Here is a 19,801-nt window from a genome sequence, read left to right on the forward strand (position 1 = left end):
ATTACAAGAAAGGGAATGAAGAAAAGCAGCTGCTGCTAGGATAGGACTACAATAATTCATGAATCAAAAAACAACTGACCTGTTCCAAGGTACTTCTCCCCTTCATTTGGGCTTAAGATTAAGGAAGAGCCAAGGTCCTGATGTACAGTAATTATGATCTGACAAGTTTTTAAGGAAGGATTAGCTTTCCATGCCCAGCAGACGAAACTGAGCACTGAAAGCAGATTTAAGTGTAGAACTTTCTGGCTGCAAAATAACTGCTAGTGTGTAGGTAGTGAAAAGAGCAATAATATAACACAACACCACCTGGTATACACAGATATTGGGCCAAAGGTCTTTAATATAGTATAAATGTAATATTACAGTAAGTATTAAAAAAAGGCAAAATCATTGTAGAATCAAATCTGAAGACTAGCAATCTTTGATGTCTTTAACATATACTTAACAATGCAGACAATGAGATGATACCTTAGGTAAAACTGTATTGGCTTTTATCACATTTATGGAGAGGTGGAACCTTTACTTACATAGATATACATGAAAATAATGATTTAAGAATCATTACAATAATGGTTTAGATCAGTGTTTTTCAGCCAGGGTTCCTCCAGAAGTTGCTAGGGGTTCCTTGAGCAATGGACAATTAGTAGGTTCCAAAGTAGACCAATGATTTTTTTGGCTATCTGTAAGGGTGACATTCTTTCCAATGGCCAGCGATGTAAGAAGAATTCCTCCTTCTGACCATCACACTAACGTACTGTGAGTAGATATAGAAATTATAGCAGAGGTTCGTAAAAGAGCTGAAAGTTATTTTATGGGTTACCGCATGCTATAAAGATCACAAAACACTGGTTTAGACTTAAGACACCATATTCACTTTTGCAGTTTTGCAGAAGTTCATGCAGGTAAAAGTTTAGATGTTTGTATTGTGGCTTTGTGTGTTACTACAACAAGTTATTGCACATTATGGGATTTACAGATCTATTTATTTTTCTGTGGCACCTCCCAACGCCCTAAGGCAACACACTTGCATTATGGCACATTGTAGAGCCTGGTACTTGGGATGCATATTAAAGGGTATTTGTGGGTTTTTTGGGCACATTGCCCATTCTTTTTCAGGCGACTATAATGAAAATCACATAACACATGTTAATTCACAAACATTAAAGCATTACATGGATCTAAATGGGTTTTAAAAATACAACAAAATGTTAATAAACTCAGAAGGAAAAAAAATCACATATTAAATGTTGTATAGGTGTGGTTCTTGATTGCTTTATAGTTGTCCTTCAATACAATTACATGATAAAGATAAACATAATGGAAATTATCAGTACACACTCGACTATGTTCTGTGTAAAAGCTGTCTTATTGGAACCTGGAAAAAAAAAGAAGGAAACTATTGAAGGATGCCCATGACAGATTTAAAATTCAAAATGCAAAAACATAAAAGGCACAAGCTCTCTTGCATTCATTGTCGCTGGACCAAGCCAGAACGAGTTCACATGACACCTGGGGGGGGACCATCCACTGGTCTTAGATGAAGCCATGTCTACAAGGATGTTTTGGGCAGTGGGCACACATTGGGGTAGTAGGAGCCTCACTCCCTGCTCATTGTGGCACAGAGGTATTATATTTGAACTTTGAGGTTCCATTATTTTGAGGTTCATTTGGTTCACCTAGAGCTATCTATCTGTAGCAGCAGAAAGCCTATTGTTCCCAGTCTACTGACACCTTATCTAGCTAATAGATTAACCTTTTCTTTAGTAGAAGTCTTAAGCTACGTACACACGGCAGATTTTTATCACCCGATAATCGGCATCGGCCAATTATCGGGCGAAAATCTTCCGTGTGTACAGTCGGTGTCGTCCATCGTCCGGACGACCGACCTGCCTGATCCACGGACGATGGACGACAGCCGATCGTAATGAAAGGGAAGGGGAGAGCGTGCAGCAGGGTGCCGCTCCGTCGCTCTCCCCCTCCCCTCTCCATAGAGCATGAACGGTGCTGTATGTACAGCATCGTTCATGCATCTTGCAGCACCTTGTCGTTGGAAAGGATCGTGAAAGATCCTTTCCAACGACAAAAATTGCAAGTGTGTACGCAGCTTTAGGCTACATACACACGTGCAATAATTGTTGTTGAAAAGGATTTTTCATGATCCTTTTCAACGAAAAACAACCTCATGATGCATCAATGATCGCTGTACATACAGCACTGTTCTGCTCCATGGAGAGGGGAGAAGGAGAACGATGGAGCGATACCACCCTGCGCTCTCTTTCCCTTTCATTACTATCGTTCATCGTCCGTGGATCCGCCAAGACGGTCGTGCAGATGATGGGTGACGAGTGCTGTACACATGCTAGATTCTCATCCGATATCAGCTCTAAGTCGATTATCGGACGAGAACCATTGCACAAGTGTACGTAACCTTAGTTTTAAGCCTGGTACAAACAGGAAAGTTTGTGCTGTAATATTGGTTTTACCCAGATTTGCGTAAATAAAAAATAAATGTGAATTTTGTTAGAACTGCTATCACATATATTGTCTTAACTGTTATTTTGATAATTGTATGACTATACAACTCTTCACTTACGCATGCCATAGGGTAAGTTTCACAACACCATAGAGCTAATTATTAAGTAACTGCACACATTGCAGACACTTTCAATTTCATCATTACTGAACAATTTGTCCTGGTGGCGCTTCCAATAAAAATAAGTAACATGGTGGCATAAGCATGCTCGGCTGTCGGCAGTGAGACTTTCACCATTCTACTAAACACATGCTGGACAGCTTATTCTGAGGAATGACAGCCTCTCTTGGGTAGTGAGTGGATCAGATGAAATCTAGGAGTATATATTCCCTACAGAATTCACACTACCTGTGCAGGCTTGAATACCATGGTTCAAGTATCTTCAAGACAGGGTTCCTCACCTTCTCTGTCCTTCAGCAAAACACGGAACTATGGCTGTCTTCTACAAAATGGAACCCATGTAGGAGGAAAGTTGCTCAGCAGTTTTCTTAGGTCCAACCACAACAGACCTAACAAGACCTAGTGAGCCACTTGCTTACACTTAAGGTTCCATAGAACCACAGGATACATGTGAGAGTCCAGTTTTTCTTCCTCTTTTTGCTCCAGACCCTGTACTCACAGCTACCTGGGCATGCCCTGATCTATGTGGTCACTGAATTATTGTCGGAGCTGGCTGAGCAAAGAGAATAGTCCCCTGTGTGTACCCGAGATTGAGAATGTAGGAGAATGCCCTTTCAGCACTCTGCTACTGGGAATACTTGTTGGTTAGTGCATCTATCTCCTGGCTTGGTACCAGGCCGAGTGGTCTTGCCCTTTCCACATGCAGGCTTGACCAGCTTTTGCATCCCAGCACTAGTCTTGTCAACTTGGATTGCCCTCATGACACCATGACTCCATATACTCTAGGACTTCAAGAACTAGATATACTACTGGAATTACTAAAGCCGATCTTCAGCCATACACATGGAGTTGCAGTTCATATAGTTCCTAAACTTGACTTGCTGTCATTCTGGAATGTGAATGCTCATAATTACAAAAAAAAAAATCTTTCAATATATTACTGGTGATGGGACCTCCTCCTATTCTCTTTCTTCAGTTCAGCCTTTGCATGCAACTGGACAATGGTACGTTCTAAGGGAAGTTGCCCAAGTGGATCCTGGACTGAGGGCAGCTAATGTCTTCTGTTAAGTGGTCGACCTGATTATAGACTGCACTTCCTTTATACTTTGACAGCAAGAGAAGTTTTACTGAGGTCAAATTGCATGAGTAAAAAGCCACATAGCTAAGAGACAATAAGTATAATGAGTTGGAAATGCCAGTTTGTCATGGAGGACTCCCAAAATGATTTACCTGTCTAGCATTATTGGAAACCCTTCTAAGATTTTTTATTTGGGTTCCATTGAAACATATACTAAAGACAAAATTAATAAATATTTATTAGACTTTTGACTTTTTGGGGTCTGTGGCCTTTTTTTAAATTCAAATGTCATTGTATGATTTCCCAAGGAGACAGCCTGACTAGTGCAGAGTCCACTCACTTCCCCTACATGGGTCGTCAACCGTGCCCCTGGTCATAAGACGATGATTTATATATGTGATCTTTATATAAACTGCTAATTTCAAAGCCCTCCCTCTCCCTTGGGTTGCCCTTCTTGCAACTGCTCTTCTTCTCTCTTTACAAAGTATGTGGTAAGTTTTAGCGTGCCCCTGTGACCTACATATACATAATATTAGAAAGAAAATGGTACCCATAGTGCCTCATCACATTTTAAACAATATCAGTACAATGATCCTAGCCATTTGAATGTAATAGAAATTGATAGATTTAAAAAAATAAATGGAGAGGTGAATAAAGATAAGACTAAATGGGTATTCTTTTAAAAAAATATATATTCCATATAGTCTGAATGTTGAATGAGACAACAATTGTTTTATTGACTTTATTGATTTTATATTTTTATTACTGGTAGTGTGGATTTTTACTAAGAATTTTTCTTATATTGAATATTTTTGTTTGAGACAACAATTGTTTTATTGACACTAGTAAATTTATCTTTCTATATTTTTATTACTCGTAGTGTTGATTTTTACTAAGAATTTTTCTTATATTGAATATTTTTGTTTGTATTTAAGAACGTACTTGAACACTAAGATGTGTTATATTATATATACATATTCTCCCCAGAACTTTTTTAAACTAGGTGGGAAGAAGCTTTAGGCAGATGGTGGCCCCTGCATTGCAACCCAACTTTTCAGTAACCATTAAAACATTGCTTCATGGTCCCGGGGGGTGCACCCAGCTTTAGGGTAACACTGATATAGTGGATATAGTGTGGACATGCTGGGTAGGGCATCCTTGTGAATCTGTGTTCAGGTTCTTATTGCACACATGTGGGTTTGAATTCCAAATTAAATGCCTGATGGTTGTCCATTCAATATACTCTGAGCCCACATGGAACTGTAAGCTGCAAAGTCCAAACAACCTCTGCTTCTCTGGGAAGGCTTTTTACAAGATTATAAAGTGTGTCAGGGGACAATTGTTTAGTTAGTCCTAGTAGCTTTGTGATGTTGCCATTAAACATGTCGAACACGGTGATCATGGACCCCATGTGTCCCCCTGTGCCATGTCATGTAACTGCCACAGCACAGGAAAACTTGGACACCTAGACATGTTCCGTCAAAAGGAATTTAATGTAGGGAGACCCTGTTACTAGATGTTATTACCTATAAAATTCCCCCTTTTTATAGGCATCTAAAAGCCATGAGTTTGCTGATGGGCACTTCCATCATGGATGAGATGTATGCCGTTCCAGCAGCAGTCTTCCAGAGTAGTCAACTTTTCGAACTGATTCAATGGCAGATTTCAATTGGTTAAAAAATATATTTATAAAAAAAAAATAACCCGGCATGTAGGTATTAATAATACTTGTTTTTTTCTTAGCTTTCACCTGCATTTTTTTATGTTGTTGACTGGGTCTTTTTAATGTTTCAGGTCCCCAACCTGTTGTAGTTCTGTATAGCAATGTGGCTGGTCTGTAGTTTTGCAAAGTGTCAACATTCGAAGTTTGGGAAGTCCTTAACAGACAATATTTGTCAATTCTTGATATATACTTACTGTTTACAAGTACTTCTTTGCTTATCTTCGTCACACTGCTGGTTTTAGGGGTAACCCCACACGAGTATCTTCCAGATCCCCCTCGTTGAAAAGACTGAATTTCGAATTGATTAATTGGACTAAATTTCTGAATATTTTGTTTATCTTTGTAGAAGCCATACCATGGTTCTGTTGATGGACTGTACTTCGAGACATTTGTGTGACATGTTAGAATCACTTTCTTTCCTATTTTCACTGGATATGGAGTCACTTGGATTTCAGGGGTTGTGAACAGGTCTATAAAATGCAAATGGCAAAAAGTGAATAAATATTTATCAAATGAGGCAAATATAGCTGCTCACAATGTCAATACATGATTGCAAACTAAACCTAGAAAGGAGGTATCAAAAATACCATTCACATACATTCACACCGCATCCTTAGTGCAGGCTCCAAGCCAAAACCCATTGCTTCCAATAGGCTCAGTTTACATCAAAGTGTGGGGAAAAAATGGAACATTTGCATTCAAATGTATTAAAGAAGGTTACGCTGCAATGCTTAAAGTCAAATGTACACCAAGGCAATGCAAAACTTTAAAATCTATACAAACTCGAATGCGATCAGTACTAAATGCAATGAAGGTGATGTGAATCCAACTTAATATAGACTGATAAGGTAATTTTTGTAAAACATTTCCAATTGTAGGTACTATATATTGAAAGCAGCATTTAAAAAATAGGCATCCACTTATTTATATGGTGGTTCAACTACATTCCTTAGGAAGTTGGGGGTAAAATTTTAGTAAGTACCTGTCACTTCCAAAATATGCTCCTCCATAGGCCAAACACAGGATAATTTCACTCAAACAATCAAACATATAAGTACCACCACAGATATACATTATTCAATGGTGGTGGGTTACATAAATTCACATGACTGTGTTTGCATTTTAAGCAGGTTAAAGACTAAGATATTTAAAAAAGAGACCCTTTTGGTGCAGGCAAACTACAAAACTAATACATGGTAATGGTAAAGTAGCTTTGGGCTATGATGTACAAGTAGGGGGCTATGCTAGGAATTGGTGTCATCCAGAAAAACTAACATTTTCTGGTTAGGTTAAAGGCTTATTGCATGTAAATAATATAAACCATGAATAAGGACAAATAGGCATTCAAAATACTTGTTCTGAGAGGGTCTCTTTAAGGGCAATGCTTTTGGTCACTTTAGGCAAGCCTGTAGCAGGGTTCAGTAAGCTTTAGCCCTACTTGCCACTTGTTGAAACCTATTAAAGTGTGCTAGCAGCTTGTTTAAGGTTACAGTCATTACTGCTCAGTGTTCTCCCTAGGGCCTTTTAGCTGGGCGCACCACCCGGCACTTTTTAGTAAACACCCGGCTGTTACAGAAAAAGTGGGTCACAATCCAGGAAATACAGAGGCCACCACCTGTCTACAGCTTAAAATTCTGACTGCTATTAGGATCTATGTTAAAGGGGAACTAAAGTCTTCAAAAAGTTTTTGATCATGCAGGATATTGTTGCAGAAAGGCACAGGTGACTTCAATAACCTGCATTACTTGCCTGATGGAGCTGGGAATTGTCAATGAAGCTTGTCAATCCCACCTCCTTTCTTTTTCTGGGACTGAATTAACGCCTGTGCACCTGTGCGGAAGTTACATTATCCTGGCAAGGCCAATCAAGATGGCCAGAGTTTGTAAGGAGGAAGATGGCACTCCCTGCGATGGAACAGAGTTAGGTGAGTTGTGTGGGTTTAGTTCTACTTTAAGCATTCCCAGACTGGAGCTGAGGTTTGCTTAATGTTGGGCTTACAACTTAAATGTTCCTCTGGGTAATGCTGTGCACCTATCAACCAGCAGATCTAGTATGCCAGCCGGGATGCCCAATGGGAATGATACTCAACCTTAACAATGGCAATGGACGTATATGTGTTGTTAATGTAAACCGTAGGGAGCACTGTTAGTGGTAGGGATTGTAAATCCTCACTGCTGCATATTATTGTACCAGCAATCTCGCTCAATACTGGGTTGATAAACTGATCAATATTAATCCAGAATGTCCTAATGTTTAAGAGATTAACGTTAGATTTGATGTTTCTATTGATTCTAAATTTATCATAATGTACGGCCACCTGTAAGGCCCTCAACAAAACAACTTGAAGCTGTTTTAAAAGTGTGTTTCCCTTCTTTGTTTGTGTTATCCTGTTTTCATGTACAACAGTGAACCTTATCCATCTGGCCCATTGCTTGCTTGTATCCCACACTATGTGCCAGCTGACAACACCCTTTGACAGGATCACAAGTAACATTTCCTTCTGGCATCATGGAGGAACATAAAAAAAAATGGTCCACTTGAAAAAAAAAAGTAACCAAGTTACAGGAACTATCCAGTCATTCACTCTCAATAACCATTTTCCTTCTCATATCGGGAAATGGGTCAGTAAACCCAAAGGAGCTGCAGATTTGAAGTTTTATAGAAGCAACATGCGGCTCATTAAAGATCGGAGGAACGGGATAGGTTACCATGTTATGTTCTAATGTAAGGAAGGAGAAATAACTAAAATGTTTCGCAGCAGTAAAATACCGCTTCTTCAGGAAGGATACAAGAATGCAAACATATACACATTTTATTTCAATATCTCATTCATCCACACTACATCCAATTGTCATCTTGTAATCTAGCTCTATTCCTCCTGCTGATATGCCCCATTATATGTTCCCATTTAGAGGAGTTACTGAGCTATTCCATATCCATGCACAGTGCTGGACTCCTAGAAATTGTATTGAACTTCGTGTTTATGTGACAGTACCCTATTTTCACACGTACTTACCATTCCTTTCTGAAGAAGCAGTATTTTACTACTGCGAAACGTGTTAAAAAGTGACAGTGCTCTTCTTACTTATTACCCTAACTATTGATTTACTATCTTTGGGAACAACTTTTGGCAATGTGTAAATATATTTTCTTTCTTGTTTTATGTGAATTTTGGGCGGTAGCAGTTATGTATGCGAAGGTATATGTTTCCAGTTGCGTATCAGTTTTAATTAATTTTGTGTTTTTAATGGTTGATTTGTTAACAAAGGAAATTGCTTTAAAAAAATGAACATATTATTTATATAATTTATATAACCCATTTTCATTGGGTTGCATTATTTCACCCCATCTTGTCTGTTTAGTAGGAAGTGTTACAATGTTCCTTCTATGTGTGATTCCACTCAGTACGGTTGCATCATGGATAATGACCTAGGATATAGGGCCTGATTTACTAAAGCTCTCCAAGACCGGAGAAAATAGACTACCATGAGAAACCTAAGTGATTTAGCAAACCTGGAATAGATCTGAAAATATTTACAAACTAATAGCAAAAGATTGTTAGGAAATCTATTGCAGGTTTGTTGGATCACCCAGCTTCACCCATGATTCTTCTCCAGTCTTGTTGAGCTTTAAGCTTTAAAGTAACGGAAGGCTCCCCAAATGTTTGCAATTAAAAGCTATATGAGTGCATTTCAGGCTTTATAAACACTATGTTTGGAGCCAGTGGAGACTAAGCTGTAGGGTATGAGCATTGGGTATAGATAGCACAGCTGCGAGAGACAAAACTTTTTCCCACTCCATCCAAACTTGATAAGCAGAACATACCTCTGACAAATACCGAAACATTCGCGGAGATCAGTGAGAGTCCTGAACCCATTGAGACCTCTTTTGTACAGGTATACGAACCAGATGCAGTCTTGTTTATTGCTTGTTTAGTAAACACATTAGCATCACTCCAATTTTGTATTACAGCTTTATCTTTGAAAAATGCACTTCGTTTTGCATCAATGTTGGGTCTATGGTAACACCTTAGCAACAATCGTTCACCTTCAAAAATATAGGGAGAGGTTTGCAGGGCCAATAAACCTGAAAGACAGAATTGTATAAGATGTGTGTTAGAAAAGAGTGACCAATGTCTTCTTTCTGCTTTCACCGTGATAAACGCTTGTCTAATTCCCATCTTCTATACCCAAACCACATAATACCACCCCTGCTATGTTGTGAATGTTGTGCCCCTGGGTGGTATTTTAGTTATAGGTGGGCTGACCCAGACCATGACCTTCCTACGACTTGGAGGTTTACTGCTAACATTTCCGTCTCCGTTCCTGCTGACCTGTGAGTTTTAGTCTCCATTTGTTACAGTCTCCATAATACGTAATATTGTACATAATAAGTACAATCAAAATCCAGCAGGGATGGTTGGGACCCTCATAATGGGCACTGTAGGTGTACAAACCCAAGGAATTAGTGAAAGAATCATGGGAAGCCCTCAATATGAAATATATATATTATATTAAAGCAGTGCAGATGGGCAGCAGAAAATATATTTTCCAATTTTCCAATGACCTCAAACCTTTGTTATGAGGAGTATGACCGGCATGGCCTTAACTCACCAGTTTTCAAAGAATTTGGCTAACATCAGCCCTGCAAAGTGTTCACAAACTGTGTCAAGAAATGTTGGCACATCTTGTTACTTTTTTTGGCCTAATTTAATAAAGTTCTCCAAGGCTGGAGACGATACACTTTCATCGGTGAAGCTGGGTGATCCAGCAAACCTAAAATAGATCTGGTCCAAAATTAAAACCATTTGATAACAAATAGCTAAAGACTTTTTAGATATCCATTCAAGGTTTTCTGGATCACCCAGCTTCACAGACGAAAGTGTATCGTCTCCAGCGTTGAAGAGCTTTAATAAATCAGAGCCTTTATGTCATGCATTGGGTTGGTGGAGCCAAGGTACACAGATATATTAACCTCCTGGGCGGTTCATTTCTGTCTGGATTTAAATGTCTAAAAGCGATACATTGTTTTTCATTGTGAAAATATGTCAAAATAATAAATTAAATTAATTAATTTTTTTTTTAATTAAATAAATAAATAAATAGTATTAATACTATTATATTGTATTGTAAAAGAAATGTTCATGAAAGACAATATACTGCTTTTCCACATAAAAATCCAATGTATTGCATTCAATGTTATTTGAATGTAATACAAATGGATTTGAGTTTCCCGCCCCCAACGGAACGTCCTCATGGACTGACATCACCGGGAACTCCCCAGTGACTCACAGAGTGCAGAGGAAGCCGGTCGGAGGAAGAAAGAAGACGGACATCGCAGAGAAGGACGACCCGGGACGCCAGGAGATCAGGTTAGATTCGATTTACTATTACTTCCCATAGGTTTACCTAGTGTGACTCGGGTTACTGCTTTCAGCATCTTTTTTCTACCCCGAGTCATACTGGGTCATCAGGGTTACCGCTCAGAGGATTATTGGAAAATAAGATGGTATATTAGATTAACTTACCATCAACCACATTCAGTGTGACTATCTCACTTTTGGTACCATTTTTGTTTTGACACTGGTATCCTCCACTCTGTTTTTTCTCAGCTTTTGCAATTTCATATGTTTCTCCTTCAGCGATGAAGTTGTTGTTATGATACCAGCGGTAGGTCCTTTCTGTAGGCCGTGCATTGCAGGTCATTTTTATTTTATCTCCTTGTAAGTACTTGTCATAGTTTGGACGGAAGACCAACACAGGCTTCCTTGGAGATCCTACAAGAAGGTCATAACACAGGACATTTATCAAGAAGATATTTCATTTGAGATATTTAATAAGCAGAATGGATGTTGTCTGGTTGTATTATATTTTCTCATTTTCTCATTTTCTCTTTATTTTCCTCCATACTGTCCCAACCAACTCCTTTACCAGAATTGTTAGGCCTAGTAAGCAAATCCACTGCCAGATTTGCAATTCACTAATATTTTGATTGGTAATTGAATTGTTGGAAGTCCATAATCACTGTGTATGAGATCCTGCCATACTCACCATTTCCCAAACAGAAACCAATCAAAATTCCAGTTGGGTGTACTTTTGATTTTTACCAACACCTCCAAATGATCGACAGCCAATTGGAACCCAAAAATAGGGTCTCCCATCATCTATCAGTTACTAAATTATCTAAAAATTTACTTTAGATTGATTATTTTTATTCGATAGGAAATTGGATCACGTGTACTGGCTCTTAGACTAGGATATATAAGCTTATTTCCTGTATGTGGTATGTGCTCTTCCTCCTGACCATTCCTAAGAATGCCTTCCTATGACCTTTTCTACTTTCCTCCAATTTCTAGACAAATCTTTTTCATCAATTGTAATTTGGAGGAACCCTTGAAATAGCTCTCAGGTACTCAAGAGAACCCCTTCTATAATTACCAAATCCACAGCTCACAGTACATTAGTGTGGTGATCATTGGAAAGAATTGCTCTTACATGTGAAGAATGTCACCCTTACAGATAGCGAAAAACGTCATTGGTGTCCCCTAAACTGACCTGAGAGGAAACTCTGGAGGAACCCCATGGCATTGCAGGCCAGATTGAATAAAGGCCAAATTTAACACAATAAGAAACATAAAGCAATAATTCAATAAAATCTACTGTATTCAAAACAGATCGTCGGCATTATCAGCCTCACTGTAGACTGAAAGGTATGTTTGGGTAGTGGTACACTGTATCCAATAGAACCAAGTTTTTCAGAATTTATCCAATCTACCGTTTCGGCTGGTAATAAGGTCTTCCATCGTCATAATATCATTCACTCTTCTAAACCATTGTGACAAAGTGGGAGGGGAGGACTATTTCCATAGGGCCGGAATACAGGCCTTGGCTGCGTTTAAAATGGGGATTGTACTCTTGTATAAAGGCCTCCATGTGTATGGGTTGCTCTGAAAAATCTGATCTAGGGAAAGGAAAAAAATTGGGTAACTGAAGCATCTTGCCACTCTCATAGAGGGTGACCTGTCTTGTCCCATGCTGCACATCTCTTTAGGTGGGGAGAACTGAAATTGTTTGGTCCGTAAAGCTATTGCACCCAACTAGCTAATGTATACTAGTGACAGATTTCTGAAGGTTTTGAAAGATACTGCAGTGATTAGTGAAAGACCGTTCCATTGGACATTCCAATTGGCTCTATGTGTTTGATCATGTATCAACTCAGATCTGCACTGGAAAACTGCCTTCTACCAGAAGTTGTGATTGCAGATCTGAATGGGTAGCTATTTATTGTGCTATTGTATATTACTGACTGAATAGCCCCCACTATTTATTGTCCAAATAAAAAAACTCCACATTGGGCCACCATATTAGTTGTAGCACACATGCACTCAACCCAACATGGCCTGAGCCTGAAAGTCAGCATATGGGACAGCTAAGCTAGTGGTCTGGCTCTCCCGTACCCAGGTGGTCTTTCTTCAGTGAAGAAGTTGGCTCTACTCAGTTCTCCAAAGTATGGTGGCCAGCCAATTCTTGCTGGGTGGGCCAAGTATCGGATGTTTGTCCTCCATCTAGATCAATACACCAGGGGCTCAGATAAAGAGGTCCTAATGTAATCCTCTCCGTTCTACAGTGAGGATAACATTGCCAAACTAGGCAGTAATAAGGACACTATGCAGTATCACCAACAAATACTAAACGGTATTTCCTTACCCAACGCTTACTTGGCCCTTAGCTTCTATCTAAGTTATATTACAGGTAATCTTTCAATGAGGGACAAGGGAAATCTACAAATCTGTGTAAAATTTCAATAATAGAGAGACAATCTAATGGCAAACAGCTTTTGCTGTCGGTGATGATCATAAATGTAATTTGATTTGTACCAAATATATGTTAAAAAAGCAAATATAAAATATGTCTGACAGTCTTGCTTTTTTGAAAGTGTTTTGAGATTTGTTTTCATTAATTAGAAAGGAATGTTACCTTACCTGCTTTTACAGCAGCAGCCACTATAAAACACAAAGAAGAGTATTAGTACAAATAATAAATATCCTAATTCTCTTACAAGTATATAACTAATTCCTTTAAATTTATATTTATATTCCTAAAGCCAAAGCTCCTTGGAGCCTCGTTCTTCCTTTTCCCCACTAGATTTCATCACCCCATAGTTTCTTGTACAATGAAGTCAAAAGACCCTTTGGGAGGCCTGGAATCATGTCTGCAAAGTCATAACTGTTTTGATTCATCTCAAAGATGTTTTAGTAAAATTGAGATGAGGGCTTTGTGTTGGACATTTAGGTTTCTTGACACCAAACTCATCCAATCATATCTCTCTGGAGCTGGCTTTATACACAGGGACAGTCATGATGGCACAAAAAAGAACCTTCACCAAACTTTTGTAAGTACAAGGTTAGAAGTACGCAGTTGTTTCAAATATTCATGAATATAACTCCTTTGATCTGATTTAATAAAGCTCTCCAAGACTGGAATAAATACACTTTCATCAGTGAACCTGGGTGATCCAGCAAACTTGGGATGGATCTGGCCCAGTACTGAAAACATTTGCTAACAAAAAGTATCCATTCCAGGTTTTCTGGATCACACAGCTTCACAGATGAACATTTATTTTCTCCAGTCTTTATTAAATCAGGTCCTTCATTGGAAACACTAGAATCCAATCATTTTTAGGGATGTTCACATCTTTTAGGACAATATACGGAGATCTCCACAAATGTAAGGCTGGGAAATTTAATTTACCAGTCAAAGTCACTTATGTAAAGTATGTCAGCTTCTAGACAAGCCTGGCTCATCTTCTTTAACCTAAGGGAACCCTTGAAATCACATTCAGGTCTTACAGAACACATACTATAATTACTATATCCACAGCTCACAGTATAAAAACATGGTGGTCAGTGGGAAGAATGTCTCTTACTTTGTTGGCCGTTGGGAAGAATGCCACCCCTACAGATAGCCAAAACTGTTCTTGGTTAACCTCCCTAGTGGTAACCCCTCCCTCCCTCCCTCCCCTACCTCCCTCCCTAGTGGTACACCTATGGAAGGTTAGTAAATAGAGCACTTACCTGATCCACCGGGCTCCCGCACCTTCCAGCGCCGCGATCTCCGTCTTCTTCCTCCTTCCTGCTTCTACATCCGATGAGTCACCGGGGGAGTTCCCGGTGACGTCGGTGCGTGTGTATGTCCCAGCCGCACGGGGCGGGAAATTCAAAATGTATTTGTATTGCATTCAATACAAAATAACTGTATTGAATGCAATACATGTGTAAAAGCAGTACATTGTTTTCAAGAACATTTATTTTACAATATATATAATAGTATAAGTATAATATGTATTTTTTTTTTAATTTTTTTTTTTTTAAATATATAGTTTTTTTAATTTATTCAATTTATCATTTTTAAATGATTTTGTGTTTCAAACTTTATTTTACTCATACTATTATATTATACTGTAAAATAAATTTTCATGAAAAACAATGTACCGCTTTTAGACATCTTTTTAAAACCGGAAAGAAATGAACCCCTAGGGAGGTTAAACTGATCTAAGAGGAACAAACTGTTCACTGCGTTAGGAACCCCTAACAACCTTTGGAGGAACCCTGGTTAAGGAACACTGCTCTACTTGGTCATTCACGTCCAGTATTCTAAAGTCAAGGGCTCCAACCGATTCAGATGCTGGTTTGGCATGTCCTGCTGTATAAGTTAATCACACAATTTAGGTTCATTTCAAATTGTGTTAAGGTACAATAAAGGGCTCTAAGACGTCTCTCTTCTGTTGTATATGAACATCATTGTTTTTCCTGATATACAGGTACAAGATACCATTTTTATTTTAGATGTCTTTGGCCGCTTGGGAAAGTAGTTTCCTTAAAAGACCACTTATTGTGGAAAAAACCTTGAAGCTATCCAAATTACTATAACAGCAACAGGAAAACTTCCAAAGACAATCCATTTAGGTGCTAAAAGGGAAATTTTAGATTCCAGGCAACATAATTGTTAATAAGGCGCCAGGAATAGTAATCTCCTGTTTAGCTGATGTATCTCTGCCACAGAGGAAGCCCTTTGGTTCTGAGCCACAATTTTTTGTATTATTCATAGATAGGGCAGGGATGGATGGGGACATTTCAAGGGAACATTAGTCCAGGACCAGATGGGTGGGGGAAGGGAGTAAGGTCCTGGTAGTAGGAAAAAAAAAACTTAGCTAATTTTTGTTTTCAACTTTGAAGAAAATTGTTTCTTCATAATTTTATTAAACTTTTTTTTACAGTATGCACATCAATTTTGTTAAGGGTTTCTATTTTTTTCTACCAACTATGTTCCTTTGAATCATTTAAAACCAACATCTGTATTCATGCAGCATGCTGGCTCAGTGGTTAGCACTCTTGCCTTTGCAGTGCTAGGTTCCAGGTTTGAACCCCAGCCAGGGCACTATGTGCATGGAGTTTGCATGGTCTCCCCGTGTCTGTATGGGTTTCCTCCATGTTCCCTGGTTTCCTCCCACATCCCAAAAACATGCAGTTAGGTTAATTGGCTTCCTCCCAAAAAATGACCTATACCTGGGGAAGGCACATTAGATTGCAAGCCACTTTGAGGGACAGTTAGTGTCCCAACTATGGTCTTTGTACAGCGCTGTGTAATATGATGGTGCTATATAAATACTGTGTAAAAATAATGGCTTTTGGCATAATAAAATGTTCATAAAAGCAAAGTTTATAACGTACTGATATTTAAGTTTTTATGAGACTTGTGGACCAAATACTTCTGACTGGGGTATTTGTCTCACAGGACTTTTTACTTTTAAGTGTTCAAGCAGAACTAAAAGCATCAATAGCTGCTCCTGTTTCATCATGGGTGCTACCATCTTCTTTCGTATTCTGATCTTTAAAACAAGGCTATGATAATGCAACTCCTGCACAGATGCAGAGAAGTTCATTCAGTCCTGGCACACACAAGGGAACACAGGATTGCCAGATAGCCCAGAATGTTTATTTCAGAAGGGGCATTACCTGTCCCTTTCTTCCAAAACCACCCGCCTATGTCGCAGATTTTCAAAGTGGGACATTAGTTCAGCAGATGGTAAGACATTACCACTATTAGGAATGTTTCATTACTTTAAAGCACTGTATCCCAACTATGATTCCTTCAGAAGTTTCTAGGGGTTCCTTGAATAATGTGCAGTTTGTGACTCTCAGGTCAGGGGAACAGACACCCCATGATCTTTTTGGCTTTCTCTAAGGGTGGCAGCTTTCTCAATGACCAGCAGGCATTCTTCCTACTGACCACCATGCTAATGTATTGTGAGCTTTGGATATAGCAGATGTTCCCTGATTACCTGAAAGTTATTTCAAGGGTTTCCTTAATGGAGCACCTAAGTTGTCACCTGTTCTAAATTTCATATGCTAACCACTCTATATCAGTGGTCGCCAACCGGTGGTCCACGAGAAAATTTTGGTGGTCTGCAGCTCTTGTCGGTGCACCCTTGAGCGTGGTCAGGAGAAGGACCCCGCTGGGGGGACGCACTGGCCAGAGCCGAAGACCACGCCCCTAGTACAGTTCCTAGGCTCGGGGAAGTAGGTGGGTTGTGTTCCTGGACAACCCGCCCACTCTCCCATTGCAGGCTCAGGTCTCCGACGGGAGAGTGGGTGGGGTTATGTCATAATGACATCACTATGGGGGAGGTTTCTCCCCCTTTAAATGACACCCTGCTCCTCGCGCATGCGCAGTCGGGAGCCGTTTGAGTTTAGTGGTCCGCAGGACCGAAAAGGTTGGCGACCACTGTTCTATATCTTCCTTCTCCACACAACTCTTTATAGGTGGCTTGCACCCTTGGCATTAAACAACTTCATTGTCAATGTTATGTAATTCTCATGCTAGACCGGAATATCATCCTTATTCTATTCTATTCTATTGATTGTCACTTTTCCATTTCTTTTTATTTGGTCAAAAGCATCACAGATCCTATTTATTTCTTTACTTTCTCATTGCATACCATAATTATTAAAAATTCACTGTCGTCTAGGCTCTTTAATGAAGAAGGGGAGGAACGGCAGCTAGGGACAGAAAGACCTAAAGATTTGTTTTACTGGGCTGCATATTATGTTGCTACTTTATCATAAAAAACAGTAATAACAACTTAACACTTATTAAACTGTCAAACTACCTTTCAGTTTTCAAGACTAATATCTTGGCCTCTCTGGAGCAGTTTTATTCTTACCTGTCTGTTGAAACACAAGTTGTTGCAGAGAGGAATAAGACCGTTTAGGTACATTAATGGGACATGAAATGTCTGCACAACTTTTACATTGGGAGAATTTTTTTTTTTCAAATGTTCTAGTGTACTAGACTACTAGTTGTCATCAAAACCACCCACTGTATCTCCTTTACCCATTTTATTAATGTTTCAGAGATCTATAAAACATCAAGATGGGTGACACCTTACTGTTGGCAATACATTGCAATAAACGCAAACTGCAATACATTCAGAAAACATTCTACTATTGCACATACGTTTTGACATTGAACACCAAAGTAATTGCAGGGTTACATTAAAGTGTGTATCTAATATGCATATTAAAATATATATACAATATATATTAACATATTTAAAAAATTGTATATATATATATATATATATATATATATATATATGTATACCTGAACCCCTGAAATAATTTTCTAATCTAATTTGCAAATTCAAATATATATACAATATATTAACATATTTAAAAAATTGTATATATATATATATATATATATATATATATGATTATTCTAACATACCATAATTGGTAGATAAGAAAATTATTTCAGGGGTTCTCTAAAACCTCAACATTTTGCAAAGGTTCCTCAAATAAAAACAATGAGAACGGTCGCTATTCAAGAACCTGTTTAGGTAATAAAAAAATAAACATGTCCGTTTAACATTACCAGCAAATCTACTTGCATCCTTTTATATATTATCTGGAGCCAACTGCTATAATGTATCAAATGTTTCACAAAAAAAAATTATATTCAAAAATAAAATTTTATGCAATTAAGCAATAATTACTATTTAACATGGAATAAATTACAAATGTTTTTGTAGTATTATTATAGAAACACAAATCATTCAGCATTCCCATCTCATGTCCTGTTACTATTTCTGTATCATATTACTAAAAAGCTGCATTAACATATAATAGCCCAAAGCTACAAATAAAAGTTTGTGTTTCATAGTTTATAGTAGGGCAGGTGATTGATGAGTTTTTGGCGTTGGCTACAGTTGTATATTACACTTTGCCTTTTGACTAATTATTTTAAGAAATCCAGTTCTGACAAAATTTAAGGGTTGCTATTGGTAATCTGTTTTTAAAAAGTATTTTCTAACCTACCTTAAACTAGCATGCAGGTAATAAAGTCTTCAGAAACTAAAAGTTTTGATGTGCATACTTGTTATGTCTTAATGATAACATTTCTCTCTTAATAGTTTTTTTAATATGTATTAATATTATTTATATATAATACTAGAAAAAAATGTCATAAAGCAGAAATAAATGAAAATTCCAAATACTTACAAACCAATAGCACAAGTATTTCTGGACCCATACTGCCTGGAAATCATGCACAAGAATGATACTGACTATTACAGATCTTTGTATTTTCCTGTGCTGTTAAAGGTGTTGTGAGGGAAACAGAAGGTTGTCCCTGTCACATTGAATGTGTGAAGAAAGTTTTGGCATTATATTCTAAAGTAATCAAATGAACACGTACATGTTCTAGTACTGGATCTCCTGTTCCACCTAATCCCAAAGGAATCCCGACATGTATGCCAAATTTCATCCTTGTCATCATCATATGGGCGGGAGTCCAGGTTCGTCAGACTAGGAAAATATTTCCAACCTTTGATGGCCCAACTTGGTTCTCCTCTGCCTGCTTCTGTAGCTTGGAGATTTCCTTCTGAGTTTTTATTGGAACAGTTTTAAGCTTCTCAGCTTGACCAAGTTTGTTGACTTCTCTTTGACTTCTTTAACGTGCCCCCAATCTCTTCCCATCTTAGTAATCATTGACTTCATCATTGACCCCAAATGACGCACCTAAAACCAAGGTTATGTAGGATGACCTTTCAGGTGTCCATGTCTCCGCCTGGGTGATATGGACACTTACTATTGGCTTTTGACAAAGGACCATAAAGATCACAACACAAATGCATGACTTTTTGAAGTTGTGTTAGTGTTTTTGTTCTCATTAAACATGGAGGGGGTCAACTTTGTCCACAAATGTGATTTAGAATATATGTAAACCTTAAACGTGAGTTTTGGGATCCCTTTGATTCACCAGAATCTAACATGCCATTTTTTGGT

At 38.3% G+C, this 19,801-nt stretch overlaps 1 protein-coding gene across 1 annotated transcript; it reads right to left on the reverse strand.

Annotated features, from left to right (window-relative positions):
• Positions 1-322: 322 nt before the first annotated feature.
• Positions 323-19,152, reverse strand: LOC140341885 (high affinity immunoglobulin gamma Fc receptor I-like). The gene is made up of 6 exons (XM_072427816.1): positions 19,016-19,152; positions 13,436-13,456; positions 10,982-11,230; positions 9,280-9,540; positions 5,649-5,924; positions 323-1,375 (listed from the first exon to the last, which is right to left on the reverse strand). Exons 1-6 carry the CDS (start codon positions 19,044-19,046, stop codon positions 1,296-1,298), a joined length of 918 nt encoding a protein of 305 aa, XP_072283917.1. The 5' UTR covers positions 19,047-19,152; the 3' UTR covers positions 323-1,295.
• Positions 19,153-19,801: the final 649 nt, after the last annotated feature.

Source organism: Pyxicephalus adspersus, chromosome 12 (assembly GCF_032062135.1).
Source record: "Pyxicephalus adspersus chromosome 12, UCB_Pads_2.0, whole genome shotgun sequence".
NCBI classification, from domain to species: Eukaryota; Metazoa; Chordata; class Amphibia; order Anura; family Pyxicephalidae; genus Pyxicephalus; species Pyxicephalus adspersus.